The 15,043-nt window shown below is 44.4% G+C and overlaps 2 protein-coding genes across 3 annotated transcripts; both read right to left on the bottom strand.

The window, feature by feature from the left end:
* Window positions 1-551: 551 nt before the first annotated feature.
* On the bottom strand, window positions 552-7,284 carry asmt2 (acetylserotonin O-methyltransferase 2). Of its 2 annotated transcripts, none has more exons than XM_076749540.1 (9): window positions 6,954-7,284; window positions 6,759-6,846; window positions 5,468-5,642; window positions 4,833-4,962; window positions 4,522-4,590; window positions 4,296-4,414; window positions 3,584-3,721; window positions 3,118-3,240; window positions 552-2,859 (listed from the first exon to the last, which is right to left on the bottom strand). In XM_076749540.1, the coding sequence occupies exons 2-9, from the start codon at window positions 6,837-6,839 to the stop codon at window positions 2,648-2,650; spliced, it is 1,047 nt and encodes a 348-aa protein (XP_076605655.1). In that variant the 5' UTR covers window positions 6,840-6,846; window positions 6,954-7,284; the 3' UTR covers window positions 552-2,647. The 2 variants fall into 2 exon arrangements, with proteins under 2 accessions (XP_076605655.1, XP_076605656.1); XM_076749541.1 differs by having other exon boundaries at window positions 6,759-6,849; window positions 6,954-7,094.
* A 941-nt stretch (window positions 7,285-8,225) lies between these two features.
* On the bottom strand, window positions 8,226-14,563 carry pgrmc2 (progesterone receptor membrane component 2). Its single transcript, XM_076749392.1, has 3 exons — window positions 14,176-14,563; window positions 10,922-11,077; window positions 8,226-9,886 (listed from the first exon to the last, which is right to left on the bottom strand). Exons 1-3 carry the CDS (start codon window positions 14,516-14,518, stop codon window positions 9,789-9,791), a joined length of 597 nt encoding a protein of 198 aa, XP_076605507.1. The 5' UTR covers window positions 14,519-14,563; the 3' UTR covers window positions 8,226-9,788.
* Window positions 14,564-15,043: the final 480 nt, after the last annotated feature.

Here is a 15,043-nt window from a genome sequence, read left to right as displayed (position 1 = left end):
CCCACTAAAATCTGCATCAGCTTCAAGACGCCCAACTTTATTAATGTTGATGTTTTAGAAATTCACTGTCAATGTTATTTTATGTGACAATACCCATCCCATTATTGACTTCAGTGTCCTGATCACTCAATACTACGTGATGAAAAGCACCTGCAAAGGTTTAATGAGTCAGAGGAAAATCCAGACATTTTATTATTACACCTCAACATCCACTTTTCTCCTTTTGGTAAGAAAACTCAGCCAAGACTCATCAAATACTCTGCTGACATGACTGCATGGTGACATTGGCCAATCATTACATATGAAACAGTGATACCTGAAAACAAAGCATTACATTTTCTAAAATACCTTACGTAGCATAATGCTATCATGGAAATGTACTTGGTACACTTCAATTGGATATATTCTTTAAATTGTCAGCATGAACGTACCTGCTCAGGTTAAGTTCAGAGTCAGTGTATGAGGAGGGTTATGACTGAATCATTTTTCACATATGATGAATGTGAAGGACGCATGCTGCCAACACATAAAATGACCAGAAGATGCTCGTGTTGGTTCGAAAAGGACCGTTTTTATGTTTCTAACAAACATCTGCATATTTCACATTCACACCTCATCTATGACGCACATGCAAATCACAGAAAATAACATACACATCAACTTAAACGGAAAACCTCATCCTGTTACCAATATGTGACATTTTCAGTACTTAAAGGAGCTGAGATGATGTAAACTGCTTTCTGTTACTGACACGAGATGTTCTGGAAATACAGCAAACAAACGTCTACAGAACAGTTTAACACAGTAACTTAGACCAGAAATGGGAACATGAGAACTTTCTAACACCAGCTGAGGAATGATGGAGGTAAACGGAGCACGTTTGTGCTGCAGAGTCTGATCTACATGCAGTCTGAGAGGGAACCTGAACTCATCACGATGAACAGTCACACGAACACAACATCACAACACACACACACACACTTTGCTTCTTGGCTGCACATCAGGCTTTTGGGTTGATTTCTTCTTCTGTGAATGAAAATAAGTGAACACACTAACACTGAATAAGCTTCTCTGGGTGTTAAAAGACTTGAATATATGAAGACAGATTTAGGACAGATACGTCTTTAGAACAGTGAACATGCAGCTGGTTTGTTTCTCCTGTAAACGTCATTTCACCCTTTTTTCTTGTATGTTTCAACACAATTACACAGATCATGTAGAGCTATGGCTGTAACTTGTGTTCTAATGTGTTTGGTATGGATGATGTGGTTATTTTTGATGTTATTGACTTTAAAAGATTTTTAAAATACTCAGTTGATTAAATGGAAATGATGCAGTTTATATGTTTACGTGACTCTATTTTGGTTTGTTTCTGTGTCTCTAAGAAAATATTAGAAATTGTTGGTAGTTTAAAGATTAAAAAACAGGTGAAAATAAACTGAAATCAACAACAAATCCAAGATAATTATTACAAAATTTCTTGTAAACATAGTTTTTCGAAATGAGCTACAGATCATCTTCATGCACTACTGGTCCAAAATTATGGCTGAATATTGATTAAAAAGCTGTTCCAAATCTATCATTTATTGGATTATAATATTTGGAATACACCTCCACGAGGCTCCAGAAATATTGTGACCAATAACAAAACTAAAATCTGATAAGACGGCTCTATTTAGTGATACTGATTAGTGATATTTAGAAGATATGACTGTAGATATTGAGCAGATTTTAGTACTTTTAAGCATGTTAAAGTCAACAAAGTAAAAAACCATCTTTTGGTTTATAACACTGTTAAAATGATCAATATGTAAAATATCAGAGCTTTATAAAATGATGAAGTAAGTGCTGCTCTACTGGCCATTTATGGAAAGTCTTAGTTAGTTAGTTAGATAGTTCCACCTTTTGGGAAACATTCGTTGTTCACTTTCTTGTGGAGAATTAGACAACAAGATTAAGCTGCCTCTCATGTCTGTCCATTAAACGTAAAGCTAAAACTAGAAGCCACTTAGCTTAGCTTAGCATAAAGACTTAAATAGCCACATAACCACAATTTGTTTTCTTTCACACTTTGGTTTTTGTGCAGATAAAACAAATGAGATTTAACGCGCTAATTCATGAGTTTTTATTACTTTTGCTCAGAGCCAGACTGACTGTTTCCTGCCTTTATGCTAAGCTAAGCTAAACTAAACTAAACTAAGATAACTGGCTGCTGGCTGTAGCCTCATATTTAGTGTACAGACATGAGAGTGATAAGAATCTTTTCATTTTAGTTTCAGAAAGAAAGCAAATAAACATGTTTCCCAAACTGTCAAACTCTTCCTGTAACCTGATCTGATTGTCGGTGAGTCTAATGCTACATTTTGATCTGATTCTTTACAAAGATGCTGAATCTTGTTTTCAGTATTACTTAAAGAGACAAGAACTGATCAAAAATCTCATCCAGCAGCGACTTCAGTCCACAGACGGTTTGCATTCGTACGATTCTTGAAAAGCAAAGTCTCACTGGGGTTGACAACAACATAAACTGGAGATACGGGTGCACTGAGACGGGCGACCACTTCCAAACCTTTTCAAGGCCTTGAAAAGTTCAACTTCCTTCTCTTTCCCAGACTTGAGGGATTCTTTTCCCGGCCTCAGTCTCAGCTCATCTGATGGCCAGGATGGCGTCGTAGGTCTTGCCGGTCCGGCACACCTGAACGTTGCAGAAGCCGGACTTGTTGAGGATGTGGGTGTACTCTGACGGCGGGCGCTCCCGGCCCTCCGCCTGCACCAGCATGTTGAGGGAGAAGAGCTGAGCCATGACGGGTCCTCGTCTGTTCTCAAACAGCATGGTCTCCACCAGGAGGACGCCGCCGCCTGCCCGGAAGACGGACACGAACAAAGATACTGAGTGCTGTGAATGTGTGTGTATGAACAGGTGAAGTGAGTCAGCATTTAGGAAGGCTGCTAAAGGAGGGAGCGTTATTGAGGATCTGAGGAACATGTCTTTAAGCTGAGTTTAATAACCTCCGGCGTGTCTCAGAATCGTCTGTATATCTGTGTTTGAAGAAGACAGCTGCTGTTCATCAGTTTGAAGAGACTGAGAGATTGAAATCCCACAAACCAGAAACTCACCCGGTTTGCAGGCCTCATAGATCTTCTTCAGCAGCGTCAGGCACTTCTCTTCAGGCCAGTCGTGGATGATTCTGGCCAGGACGTACAGGTCAGCAGGAGGAACTTCACCGCTGAAGAAATCTCCTGCACAGAAGCAGAGAGGATGTGACCACTCGAGGCTGTTTGAACGGACGACAGGGCTCATTTTATGGAGTACACCAACCTAAAACTGACACACTCCTGCAATGAGGTACAATGCATTCGCTTGAGCATGTATATTAGTAACATACTGGCTCATTATTAGTTATTATGAAGCACTTACTGAAGCGAGTTTTCCCTTAATAACCTCCTGATTACTGCTTATTGACAGCGAGTGGAATTAATAACCTAACCCTAATCCTTACATGTATGTTAATAAGAAACTTATGCTCAATAAATAAATGATAATTTGTGTAATACATTGTTGGACGAGGCGGGTGAGACTCACCGGTTTGAAACGTAATCACATCGTTCTCCTGACAGAAATGTTTCTGAGCCGTCTCTACGACCTGCGGGAGGTCAAACACGCTGACGGAGGAGGACGGATACGCCTTCGCCATCTCACGCGCCAGAGCACCCGTGCATCCTGGGAAATATTCAGACAGAAGAACAGGAAGTCAACAAAGTGTTTGGAGTGAAACAACTGTTAACAGAGTAACAGCTGACATTCTGCTGTCTTTTGATCTACTGATCCCATTTCACCTCAATTTAGACAAAAACATTCTGATCCAGATGACTTATTTTGTGTGTTTTTACCATTTTATAATTTCCATGTGGTCAAAGTGAGATATCTACTGATGTTAGCATGCTAACCAGCTAGCTGCAGCACGCCTTGTCTGTAGTACCACTTTCTACCAGAGGAGGCGACAGTCTGGTAGTACAGCCCACTGCAGTTTCAGCTGGAGGCGCATGTGAGCGGCCAGTTTGTTTGACACCGTCTGAGTTTAAGGTTCAGTCCTGATCCCTGGTGTTAACACCAACAATCCCCCAGTACTCCGAGCTCCCAGACCAGCCAGACTCCGGTCAGCTAACAGGGTCGTGAACTGAGCTAACCAGCTAACAACAATTAGCGGTTACTCTGGTGAAATGCTGCCCCCTATCTGTTGGAGGAACCCTCGACAGGTGACCATATCTGACACACTGCACCTTTTACCTCTTACCTCCAAGATCCACTATGTTCTGAAAGCAGGAGAGGTTGAACGCTGTCACGATGTCGTGTCCGTCGAGAACCCACGAGGAGTTCATCAGACCCATGAACTTCAGCATCTCCTCCTCCGATCTGGGTGGAATACGATCAAGCACAGAATCATAAAACACAAAGATTTTAACACCACAGAGGCATGAAGTCATACAACAAGAGTCTGAAGCAGCAAAATCAACACCCACCTGTAAATAGCTTGGAAGATTTCCTCTGGCGGAAGGCCGAAGGTCTTCTCATTCTGGTTCTTTCCCTCCCTGCGTGGTGGAGAAACACAAACGGCTGTTTGTAACTGTTCACATCAAATACATCATTTTCAAATATTCCTGCTTGTTCTGGAACAGCAAGTGCAGAACATCCATATCTGAGACTGATAAGAGACTCTAAGAGGAACATGAATGCAGCGTTTAGCCTGCGACCGAAAGCTTAACGAGCCTCGTTAAAAGCAAAATGTCCGCTCGCTCAGTCACCTGACTTTGTCCCGTCTGAACGCACTGACCTGACGGCGTCCCCCATGTTGTTCCACAGCGGGTAGATGGTCTGTGATTGGTAGACGATCATGTCGTGGAGAGACTTGGCACTGCCTTTGGCCAGGTAAAGATTTGCCACGTCGGTGCTGCTGTACAAAGCTGTTTAAACAGACAGCGTTCACACTGATCAGCTTCAAACCAGAGTGACACCAGATCCCAGCATCATGCTCACGGTTTCAACAGCTAGTAATCAACTGATGATGTCTGTTTTTTCAACATTCTCCAATTAAAGCTTCTTATATTTGCACATTTAATGCTTCACTTTGTCATAAATTATTATTTTAAAACAAAAAAAGCACAGAAGCGGAATGTGCAGGTGAGATTTAGAAAAATACGTCCTCAATACACCTGGTAAGCAAACACTAAAGTCATTCAATGGACAAGAATAAGCAAACAAGCAACCATAAGATCAAAAAGCAAATACAATAGAGCAGACAGCATGAAACAGCTCTCTCATGGCTGAATGAGCTCAGACCCCTGCAGGCGGTGGGACGTTCAGGCATCCCCATGTTTTCCACGGGTGTCCTCATACTTTTGGCCACATGTGGTATATTGCTACATCTGCTCATCGCCTCCTCCTCCTCCTCCTCCTCCTCCTCCTCACCTGTCCCGTTTGTGTTCTCCACCTCCAGGATCTCGATGCCCACCAGCGCGTCTAGCAGCCTCTCCATCCCGTCCACGCTGGTGCTCAGCTCCCGGGCGATGTGCTGGGCGCTGAGGGGCTCCTGGGACTTCAGCAGGAGGTCAAACACTCCCAGCTCACAGGCTGAAAATATCACCTGGAGGGATGAACAAAGTGCCTCTTCAGCACCTCTCTACAGGTAGACTGACGACACTCCATCAGCCTCAGCTGCCTCAGCGCACCTGCTTTCTTACTGAGCAACTGTTAGCATGCTAACATGCTAACCTAACATTATTAACAAGGCTAGCTTTACGTCTGCTCACGAAACATTAGCATGTTAGCACTATTTTTGTAAGTATGTTAGCATGCTGATGTTAGCATTTAGCTTAGACTGCAAAATAAAAATCTACAGTTTGACTGTGCAAAATCTACCTGCTGATGAAGATCATGTGACATGACTGAAAGCTCCAGAACACACTGAAAGGATTCATTTCAGGTTCGACGACTGATTGATCACTTTGATCGTTACAGGCAGACAAACAACAAACTGAAGACTTTGATTCACAGATGCTTCATCAATCAATCAATCTTTATTTATAGAGCTCTTTTCATACATATACAGTGTAGCACAAAGTGCTTTAGCGGCTGAATAATCAGCAAATCAGATCTGAAACAAATGATCTGATTATTGAGTCAAACAAAAGAAAATGGATCTGAAACTCTTCTGATCACGTGTTTGTTCCTCTGAGTAATTCTTATTACAAAGATTTGCTGGTTTTAACTTGTCAGGTGTGAATATTTGCACAATATGACTCTAAATGACTCCTTTTTTGCTGATACAGGCCTTTTGATCTGCTGCACTGCTGTTAAAACGCTGTATTTTACATGATTTTAAGCTTTCTGTGCATCCTTTTTTTAACTTTATGACCATTAATCAGTGATTTTATGAAGCATTCTCTGTATTTTTTTTTTTTTTTTTTTACCATTATCATTAAGAGGGTTTTACTCTGTTTTCTACATGAAGCTCTTGGTGAATGTGATTTCTTGTTGTGAAGCAATCTGAGCTGCATTTCTTCTAAGTTTATTATTAATATTAAATATCATTAGGCTTGCAGAAGCCAATGTGAAAACGCCAGCTTCCGCTTTGGGGACTTAAAACTAATGGATAAGCTGAGGAGATGGAGGCTGGTCGCAGCCCCGCCGCAGCGATGAAGGCTGCGCGTCAAACTGTGGGTGAAGTCCTGCAGCTGAAACATGAACTCTGCGCGGTTACCTTAGACACCCTGAAGCCGTTGAAATACTCCAGAAGTTTAAACGGGTAGTCCAGCTCACTCTGGGACAGATGCTCTGCCATTGCTGCGCTGCTAATGGAGAAGGAGCGTCAGTCTCTGCAGGAATCCCAACTACTTGATTCCAAATTTAATGTGAATAAGCACAAACCGGATCCGTCTGCAGGGTCGTCGCTCACCTGCTGCTGTTTCCTGGAATGCTCTCAAAGATGACCCGATCGGCGGGGACAGGCGGAGGATTTCTTTTTTTTGGGTGTGTATTCAGGGAGTTTTTTCAGCCAAAACAGCCAAGATGTCGGTGGTGCGTTGAGGAGCTGCTGTCGGGATGAACTCGGAGTGAAATGGTCGACGAATCATCGGCGGGTGGAACTCATCGCTTCAAGGGATCAGAGGACCGAGGCTGAGCTGGTCGATGAGCAGCAACAGCGACGAGTTTCACTGAAACACACACACACACACACACACACACACACACACACACACACACACACACACACACACACACACGGCTCAGCGTCAGGCTGCAGTTCCGGGATCATCCGCAGCAGCAGCGGCGGCGCTGCTGAGCTGCTGTTGGCTTCACTCGGGTTTATTTTTAGAGACTCTCAAAACTTTTATCTCCACATGAATGAACATTACTGAGGTTCAGTCAGAGCCGGAGAGTAACTGAGTACTTCTACTCAACTTCCGTACTTCATTTGAGTACTTCCACTTTATGCATCCACTTTATTTCAAAGGAAATATTTTAGTTTTCACTTCACTACATTAATCTGATAAACAGCAGTGGAGGAAGTACTAATATCACACTGTGATGCTCCACTGCACTCTCTGAATACTTAAGTAGAAGCATCAGCAACTCAGTATTATCAGCAAATTTTACTTCAATTATCAGAAGTAGTCATGGTGCAGTAAAATGCTCCTCAGCGTTTTACTGCATTAGAGCTGCTGATAAATTTCAGTCATTTTTTTAAAGAAAAAAAGTCAAAATTCCCTGATTTGTTTCTTAAATGTGGATATTTTCTTCACATCTCTGACCAACATTTTCTAGACCAAACTAATCGATGAATCACCGTCACCATCGTCACCTGCAGCCCTTCGTTATATTAATGCTGCATTTTAGTGTTTAGTGCTGTAAATGTTTCAGGTCGAGCTCATCTGAAGGACTTCGTACACCGTTAGCTAGTTTCATCAACAGCGACGCATCATATCCTACAAGATCTTCATGTTTGTAGCTTCAGTCAGTGAATCAGCTGCAGGTTGAACATCTGCTTCCTGATTCAGAGGCCTGAACTCGGCTCAGTGATGAAGCTGAGCTTCATGCAGCTCTTCCTCCTCGCTGTCTGTGTGTTTGTGTGCTCCTGACACCGTTAAACATCTTAATGAACAATAAAACACTTTCCTGGTCGGGATCCCATCATATCGTCTTTAAAAGCCAATAAAATCCAGACATCTTCAATTATTAACCAAATTGATTTATTATGCATGAACAAATCCCTTCCTGCTTCTGTCACGCAGACACGCACACACACACCCAACATTTAAATACATGACGTGGTGGGAATTCGGCATAGCTCACTTTGTTGTTGCACATGCTTTAATAAAATGATAGATATATTTACAGGATAAGCAACGTCTCCGAAAACAACTCGCAGAAGAACAGCTCCCGGTCCCGCCCTGCAGCACTTTGCAACGCTCCTTTTTTTTGTTTTGTTTTTTGGGAAATTCACCCACGTTTAAAAAGAAGTTCAAAAACCGAAAGAAAAAAAAAAAACAGAAACACAAACCATGGGGGTTTTGGCCGATACAACATAGCATTATACATATATGGAGTTCATCAACTACATAAATATGGCAGTAACACTGAGTAATTCATACGGTCTATTTACAGAGTTTGTGAAGTGGGGAAATATTACAGTCTGTGCGTGGACGACTGACAGAACGTATGCCTTCTTTAAAGTCTGGGGGACCGAGTCTAAGAAAAACCCACACCTCCACCCCTCCGCTCGCCTCCCGTTAGAACGATCACGACCGACACGACAAACAAAATAAGGCACAATTAATACTTGGACCATTTTCAGGGGAATCTACAGACTTGCAGCTGGCTCGTGAGGCATGTAAACAATTGAGTCGATTGATTAGGACTGCCTTATCACCTTCCCTTTGTATTCCCGATCAGTGATTCAGTCCGTCTGATGTGATTCAAAACAAGATTCATATGGCAAGGACCTTTAACCCCCCCCCCCAACCCGCTGCCCGCCCTGCCGGCCCCCAAAAAACAAAACAAAACAGAGACCTTCCCGCCTGCTACGCTACTCACGAATACAATCACATGGTGACAAACAAAGAAAACTAGTAGTGCATACACTACAAACACAACAGGAAAATGCGACGCCCCGCCCCCCCACAGCACAGCTCAGGCCCGAGCGCCGCCCTCTCATCGGGGGGGGGGGGGGGGTGATTTGAACAAAAACAAACAGAAGTGACTGATTGATGAGCTGTCCGAAGCCGAAGCAGTTTCAGTTGCCGTGTGACTGAACCGAAGATAAAAAAGAGCGATCTGCTTCCCCATCCCGATTGGCCGATCATCTTTGACCGGCGGGTTTGGACCAACCTCCACCCAGCGTTCAGCGGCGACCACGATGACCACGCGTCCCCCCTCTGGACAATTTACTAACGTATTAATGTGGTTTTGTTTCGAATACACCTAACGGCGCGACCCCTCCCCCACCCCCCACACGTGTGTTCCGTGGTGAGAAGCGCCCTCGTCCAAGCTTTTCCTTCTGTTGGCGGAAGTCTTCGCAGGATGAAGAGGGAGGGAGGTCCGGGCGTTGAGACGTGAGTCCTGCCCTTCCAGAACAGCCCTGGACAGATTCAGGAGGCGGAGGGTTCGGGGGGTGGGGGCAGGAGAAAGGAGTGGCGGGTGGATGGATGGGGCAGGAGGAAGAGGAGGAGGTTGGGGGCGGTCTGTCGCAGCTGTTTGGGGCTCCTGGCTTTGGTCGGCGTGATGGAACCGCTCAGTCGTGTTTCAGGTGGTCCTTGATGTCCTCCTCGTCCGTGTACTCCGACGGCTCGTCCCCGGGTTTCAGCAACCGCCCGACGTAATCGTATTTTTCTGCAAGACAGCGATGAAACGAGTTAAAAGTGAGGAAGAAAAACAAGGAAATGAATCACAGAAAATTAAACAGCAGCCGTTTGATGATAGAATCAAACAGTCTAAACCAAAAATATTCTGTTTACGGTCCCAAACAAAGAAAAGCAGGAAAGAGACGATCAACGCTGTCGACAGTTTCTGTCAATCAACCTGTCGATCAATCGTTGCTCAGTGACTCTTTGAAAACTACAACTATCGATTATTTTGATTAATTCTGATGAATTTTCTCATTTTCTCAACGAATCGATCGTCGTCGACAAAGATTCCGTCACAAATCCCTCAAACCAAAAAACGACCCTGAGAAACTTTCAAACCACGGGATGCTCCGTTAACAAACTCATGGTATTTAAAAAGTGACTAAAGTGATGAACGGATCATCAGGATCTCCACTCTGACGCATCAGTTCAGACATTAAATGAACGTCGTTGGACTGAACCGTTGACTGAAGATGACGAGCTGTCTGAGGACGTCTTGGTGAAGTTCCTCCCTGACGATTCAAACCTCCAGCAGCTCTGCTCAGCTCAGTCTGTCGACATCGTTTTGCTCCTGAACTGTGACCTTTTCTCATGTTGGTGTTCGACCTGCAGGTCTGCCGTCACTGCGCGTTTCTTTCTTTAGGTTTCAACCTGTTTACGCTGCGTCTCTCTCGTCTGCACAAACAAACAAACATCAGACTATGAAACCTGAGCGTCCTCGTCGTTCTTCGCTCTGAACACTACAGATCTGAATGAAGCGAGTGAATCTGGTCAACAGCCTGGTTACAGATGCTCGTTTGACTTCTGGCTTTGAATAATTGAAGAGTAAAACACTTTGTTTGAACTGTGATATGAGACAGAAAGCAGCGAATGCTCCTGGAGACGCAGAGAAGCTCAACAAACTTGTGTTTGTGTTTCGGAGCCTCGGTTTGACCTGACGAAACACGCAGAGACGCCGCGGGACGCCGGCGTCTGCGAAATCTGAGCCAAACGAAAACCCGAGGAGCGGAAACGAGCCTACCCATGAACTGCATCTCCCACTCCCTCACGCTCTCCATCTGTACAGCGTTGAGGTCGGACAAGTCGTCGTACTCGTCTCTCAGGGCGTCTTTCTCCAGGCAGAAGGTGGCCAGGCCTCTCGAAGCATCCCGGCCAGCGAAAATGCCGTAAGGACCATCTGAGGGAGGAAAAACACGAGAGTGAGGATGAATGAGAGTCTGAGCGGAGCAGTTTCCCACTCGCTCGTCCACTCTCAGGTTAAAATCGCTCCGGCGTCGCTGTTCTAAAAATGTACCCGTGTGTGAGCTGATCCGAGCTCGCTGCTGAGTCCTGAGGACACAGTCGGCCTCCTGCCCAGTCTGTAAGGTTTAACGCTGTTTCAGACTCATTTAATAAGAATAAAAACTGCACAAAAACAGCTCCAGTCAAACAATAAGTCAACTCCAGGCAATTAACTCTTGACGCCTGCGTCATGTGACTGCTGCTGCTTCCCATTAACAGCCTTACACAATAAGCAAAGCACTTGAATGCAGCGCGGATACAGTAAGTTCTCTGAGCTGCTGAAAAATCAAACAAGCTTTTCTCTTTCTGAAAGTCTGATGAGGGTGACTAGGCAGAAATTCTTTTGGTGGTGACGCCGTTTTTACAGCTGGAAGGCGAATTAACATGAAAGTGACGCTGCGACGTGACGGGATATTTTCTGGGATTCTGGAAATCTCCAGAGCGCCTTTAAACGGAATTAAAGGACGCACTGGAGTTTAAATTAAAGCTGCAGAGATTAGTCCATTAATCTATTAGTCGACTGTCAGAAAATGAATTAAAGAACTGTTTTGATAATTAATCGCTTCCTTCAAACCTTCATCGCCTCCAGCTGCTCAGAGTCCTTGTTTGTTTATGTTTTGTTTCCTTTTCATCAATTAATCAAGGAAATAATTGGTGAATTAATCAGTAATAAAAACAGCACTTAGATGCAGCTCTAAGTTAGAACATAACACTGAGTGTTTCTACCAAACTGTTGACACCAGTACCGAAATCTGAGGACAATAAATTGGCCATTATAACCCAGAATTACCTCAAACGAACCTTTGACATTTGTGCTCTATAAATTCGCGTTTGGCTTCTTATTGACTGACGTAAACGTCGATGCAGTGAAGTCAGCTGCAAGCTAATCAGCTCATCTATCAGCGATCTGGCTGTTTTGAAGTGATTTTATGCTTCAGCTAAAATATCATCACATTATCAAAGGGGAAGAACTGATCTGATGGACCAGACTTAATACAGCTTTTATATCAGTTTTCCTGCCGTCGGTTATATTTAATTTGTCACAGCTGGACATCGACGCAGATGTTAGCGCCACAGCCATCGACTGCAAATAATGAATTAATGCACAAAGTTTGTGAAAAGAGAGCGACGGGGTCAGAATCAGCAGACACATTGAGCTGAGCTGAATCTGTATCAGGAGATAAAGTTTGATCAGTTTATCCCAAATCACCAACACTGAGGGATCCACTCAGACAGACTGTGATACAGACGGTTTGTTTTTTGACCGATCACAGCTCCGATGAATGTTTAGTCAAAGTGTTTTTCAGTGCTGGATTGGTAGAGGACTTTACAAAGGACACTGTGTTTAGATGTGGGGTTGATTTCCAGTTATCTGATATCAACACACTCTTGGTATTCAGCCTCGATCTGAATGTGGTGAACGACGCCCTGGGCCTCCCTCAAGTTTTCTGTGGTTTAAAACTTTCGTCATCTTCAGCGGAACATCATCTGACCAGCATGTGAAGGCTCAGCAGGCCCTCGCATTTTCTCCTTTTAATTGTGCAACAGAGAGAAAAACAGTCCAGCGTTCAATCTGCCGACCACGAGCAGGGAAGCCTTATCGCCTCCAAGATTAGATGTGCTCCTAACGTGCACAACTACAAGCATTTTTAAGATAAAACCGCTTCACAGCAAGCCCGAGCAGCACCACGGCCACACACTGATATTTTTATTTTGCTATTCTTAGACTCATATTGTTTTTTATACCGTCATGAATCGTGACTCACAACAAAAGAAGAAATTACTGAGCCACGTCTGAAAACCCGAGAGCCGGCTGTAAATGACAGCTGCAGTCAGACCGTCCTCGAACCAGCAGAGCAGGGCTGCATCTGAATATGATCTCCTTTCTTATTCATCCTCTGGGTGGATATAATAAAGACACACGCTCAGAGATCAGCTGCTTGTCAGTCGGAGCAGAGAAACTCCTCACTATCCAGAAGCTGAACCCTGAAACGCGCTCAGAGCCAAATTCAATCGATCACCAAACAGTAGTTAAATGACAGTCCTCTCAGCTGACGTGTGGACTGATCAGCTGGCTGTCCCTGGAAGACAGTCCACTGCGATGCAGGCAGCTTGGCCCATCCAGCTCCAGTGTGGCTCTTCCGGCTGAGTGTCATGACACGGAGCTGGACGGACTCAGCACCTTGGCTCGGTCCTGTAGGTGTTGGGTAGCAGCAGGGACACGTGACGCCGCTGGGAAGGTGTTTGAATAATTATAGTTTATTACAGAGCTGTTGGGTGAGTCCGCCAGGTCAGAGAAAATGTTGAGCAGCAGGCTGGCCTTGCTTCACAGCACTAACAGCAGAAGTCATATGACGACTGAAGCGTTCTTGGTGAAAGTAAAGAAACGTGGGATTTGCTCCTCATGTCGGTTCATACATGTTATTCCCTTTCCCTGAGCCAGCCATAGCTAGTTAACTTTACACAGCTTTCCGACTGCTTAAAACACATCTTTTCTACACTAAACTAGGCTTTGCATTAGCAAATATAGCAAAATTAATATGTTTTAAGATTGAAACCTTGGTGCAACTCTCCAGATATCCATGCATGGTGAGTCCCATCACTGTAAACAAGCGGCGGCTCCGAACCAGACATCCAGACAGAGCAGTGCGTCTGTGCACGTCAACAAGCTAACAGGCTAACGTTAGCAGGCTAGCGGGTTAAAACCTTAGACTTTAGCCTTGAATTAAGAACTTCATCCAAAAAGTTTCACAGGTTTACTGCAACTTACGTGGGTGTTAAGTTTGGAGGTGTTCAAACAGCTTCACAACAGTCACGACCCCAGACGCCGTGCTAGTAAGCTAACAGCTAGCATCCCATTCAAAAACACAGACAAAGCCACAGAGCTAAGCTAACCTCATCGGTTTGCGCCCAAATTTTTGTTCAGGACAACTCAACACAAGCGGAGACGTGTCAGCTAACTGTCAGCTCCTCATCTACCCACTGCCAGCTCACCTTTTCCGTAAAACTTTTTGCCGCTGGTCACGTCGAAAATTTTCATGTTGACAGCCATCAGGATGCGGGGGTTCTGGAGTCCGTCGTACTCCCGCAACTGCTCCAAAGTGAAGTCCCGTCTCCTCATCTTGGGAAGCGCCGAGGCCTCGTCGCCCTGGGCCGCGTCAGCGACGAGCCGCCTGCCCCACCGCCGGTACACCGCCAGACAGACCACCACCACCAGAACCAAAATACTGATATTCAGCAACATCCCGCCGAGGCCGAGCCCGTCCGACTCATCCGCTGCCCCCTGCCCGCCGCTTGTGTCAACTGGTCCGCTCGAACTGTCTCCATCGTCCGCCATACTGCACGGTTAGCGCCTACCCGCCCCTGGCCGGATGCTGCGTTCAGGTCCTGTCGGGAATGGCGTAACCACTAGTTGAACGAGCGGCCCGTGTGGTCATATCATGCTCTTTGGTGCAATGAAAAAAAAAAAAAAGGTTAATCTTATAGCAAATATAGGGCTTCAACTAACGATTGCTTACATTATCAGTTATTCTACTGACTGTTTTTTCGAGACTGAAAGTGAGTCACTTTAAGTGACATGTTTGATCGCATTATCTTTTCATCTGTAGCCAAACAACCTACATCTGAAGCGTGTTGTGACCTTAAATGCCACTTTCCCCCACTTTCTTAAGTGCAAATTATTACAGCATTTCTATTTTTAGTTATCTAATTGTTTAATTTGTAGTGGTTACATATCTATTTCAATGCATTACTAAAATCACATGATTGTTATCCTGTTGTGTCAGAAAAGGAAAGAGAAGAATTATAACTGGACTTTGTTCACAGAGCAGTTTACTACTGAGCAATTCAAAGTAACAATGAG

Source organism: Chaetodon auriga, chromosome 14 (genome assembly GCF_051107435.1).
Source record: "Chaetodon auriga isolate fChaAug3 chromosome 14, fChaAug3.hap1, whole genome shotgun sequence".
NCBI lineage: Eukaryota > Metazoa > Chordata > Actinopteri > Chaetodontiformes > Chaetodontidae > Chaetodon > Chaetodon auriga.
The sequence above is the reverse complement of the archived record's forward strand: the minus strand, read 5'-3'. Positions and strand labels throughout refer to the sequence as shown.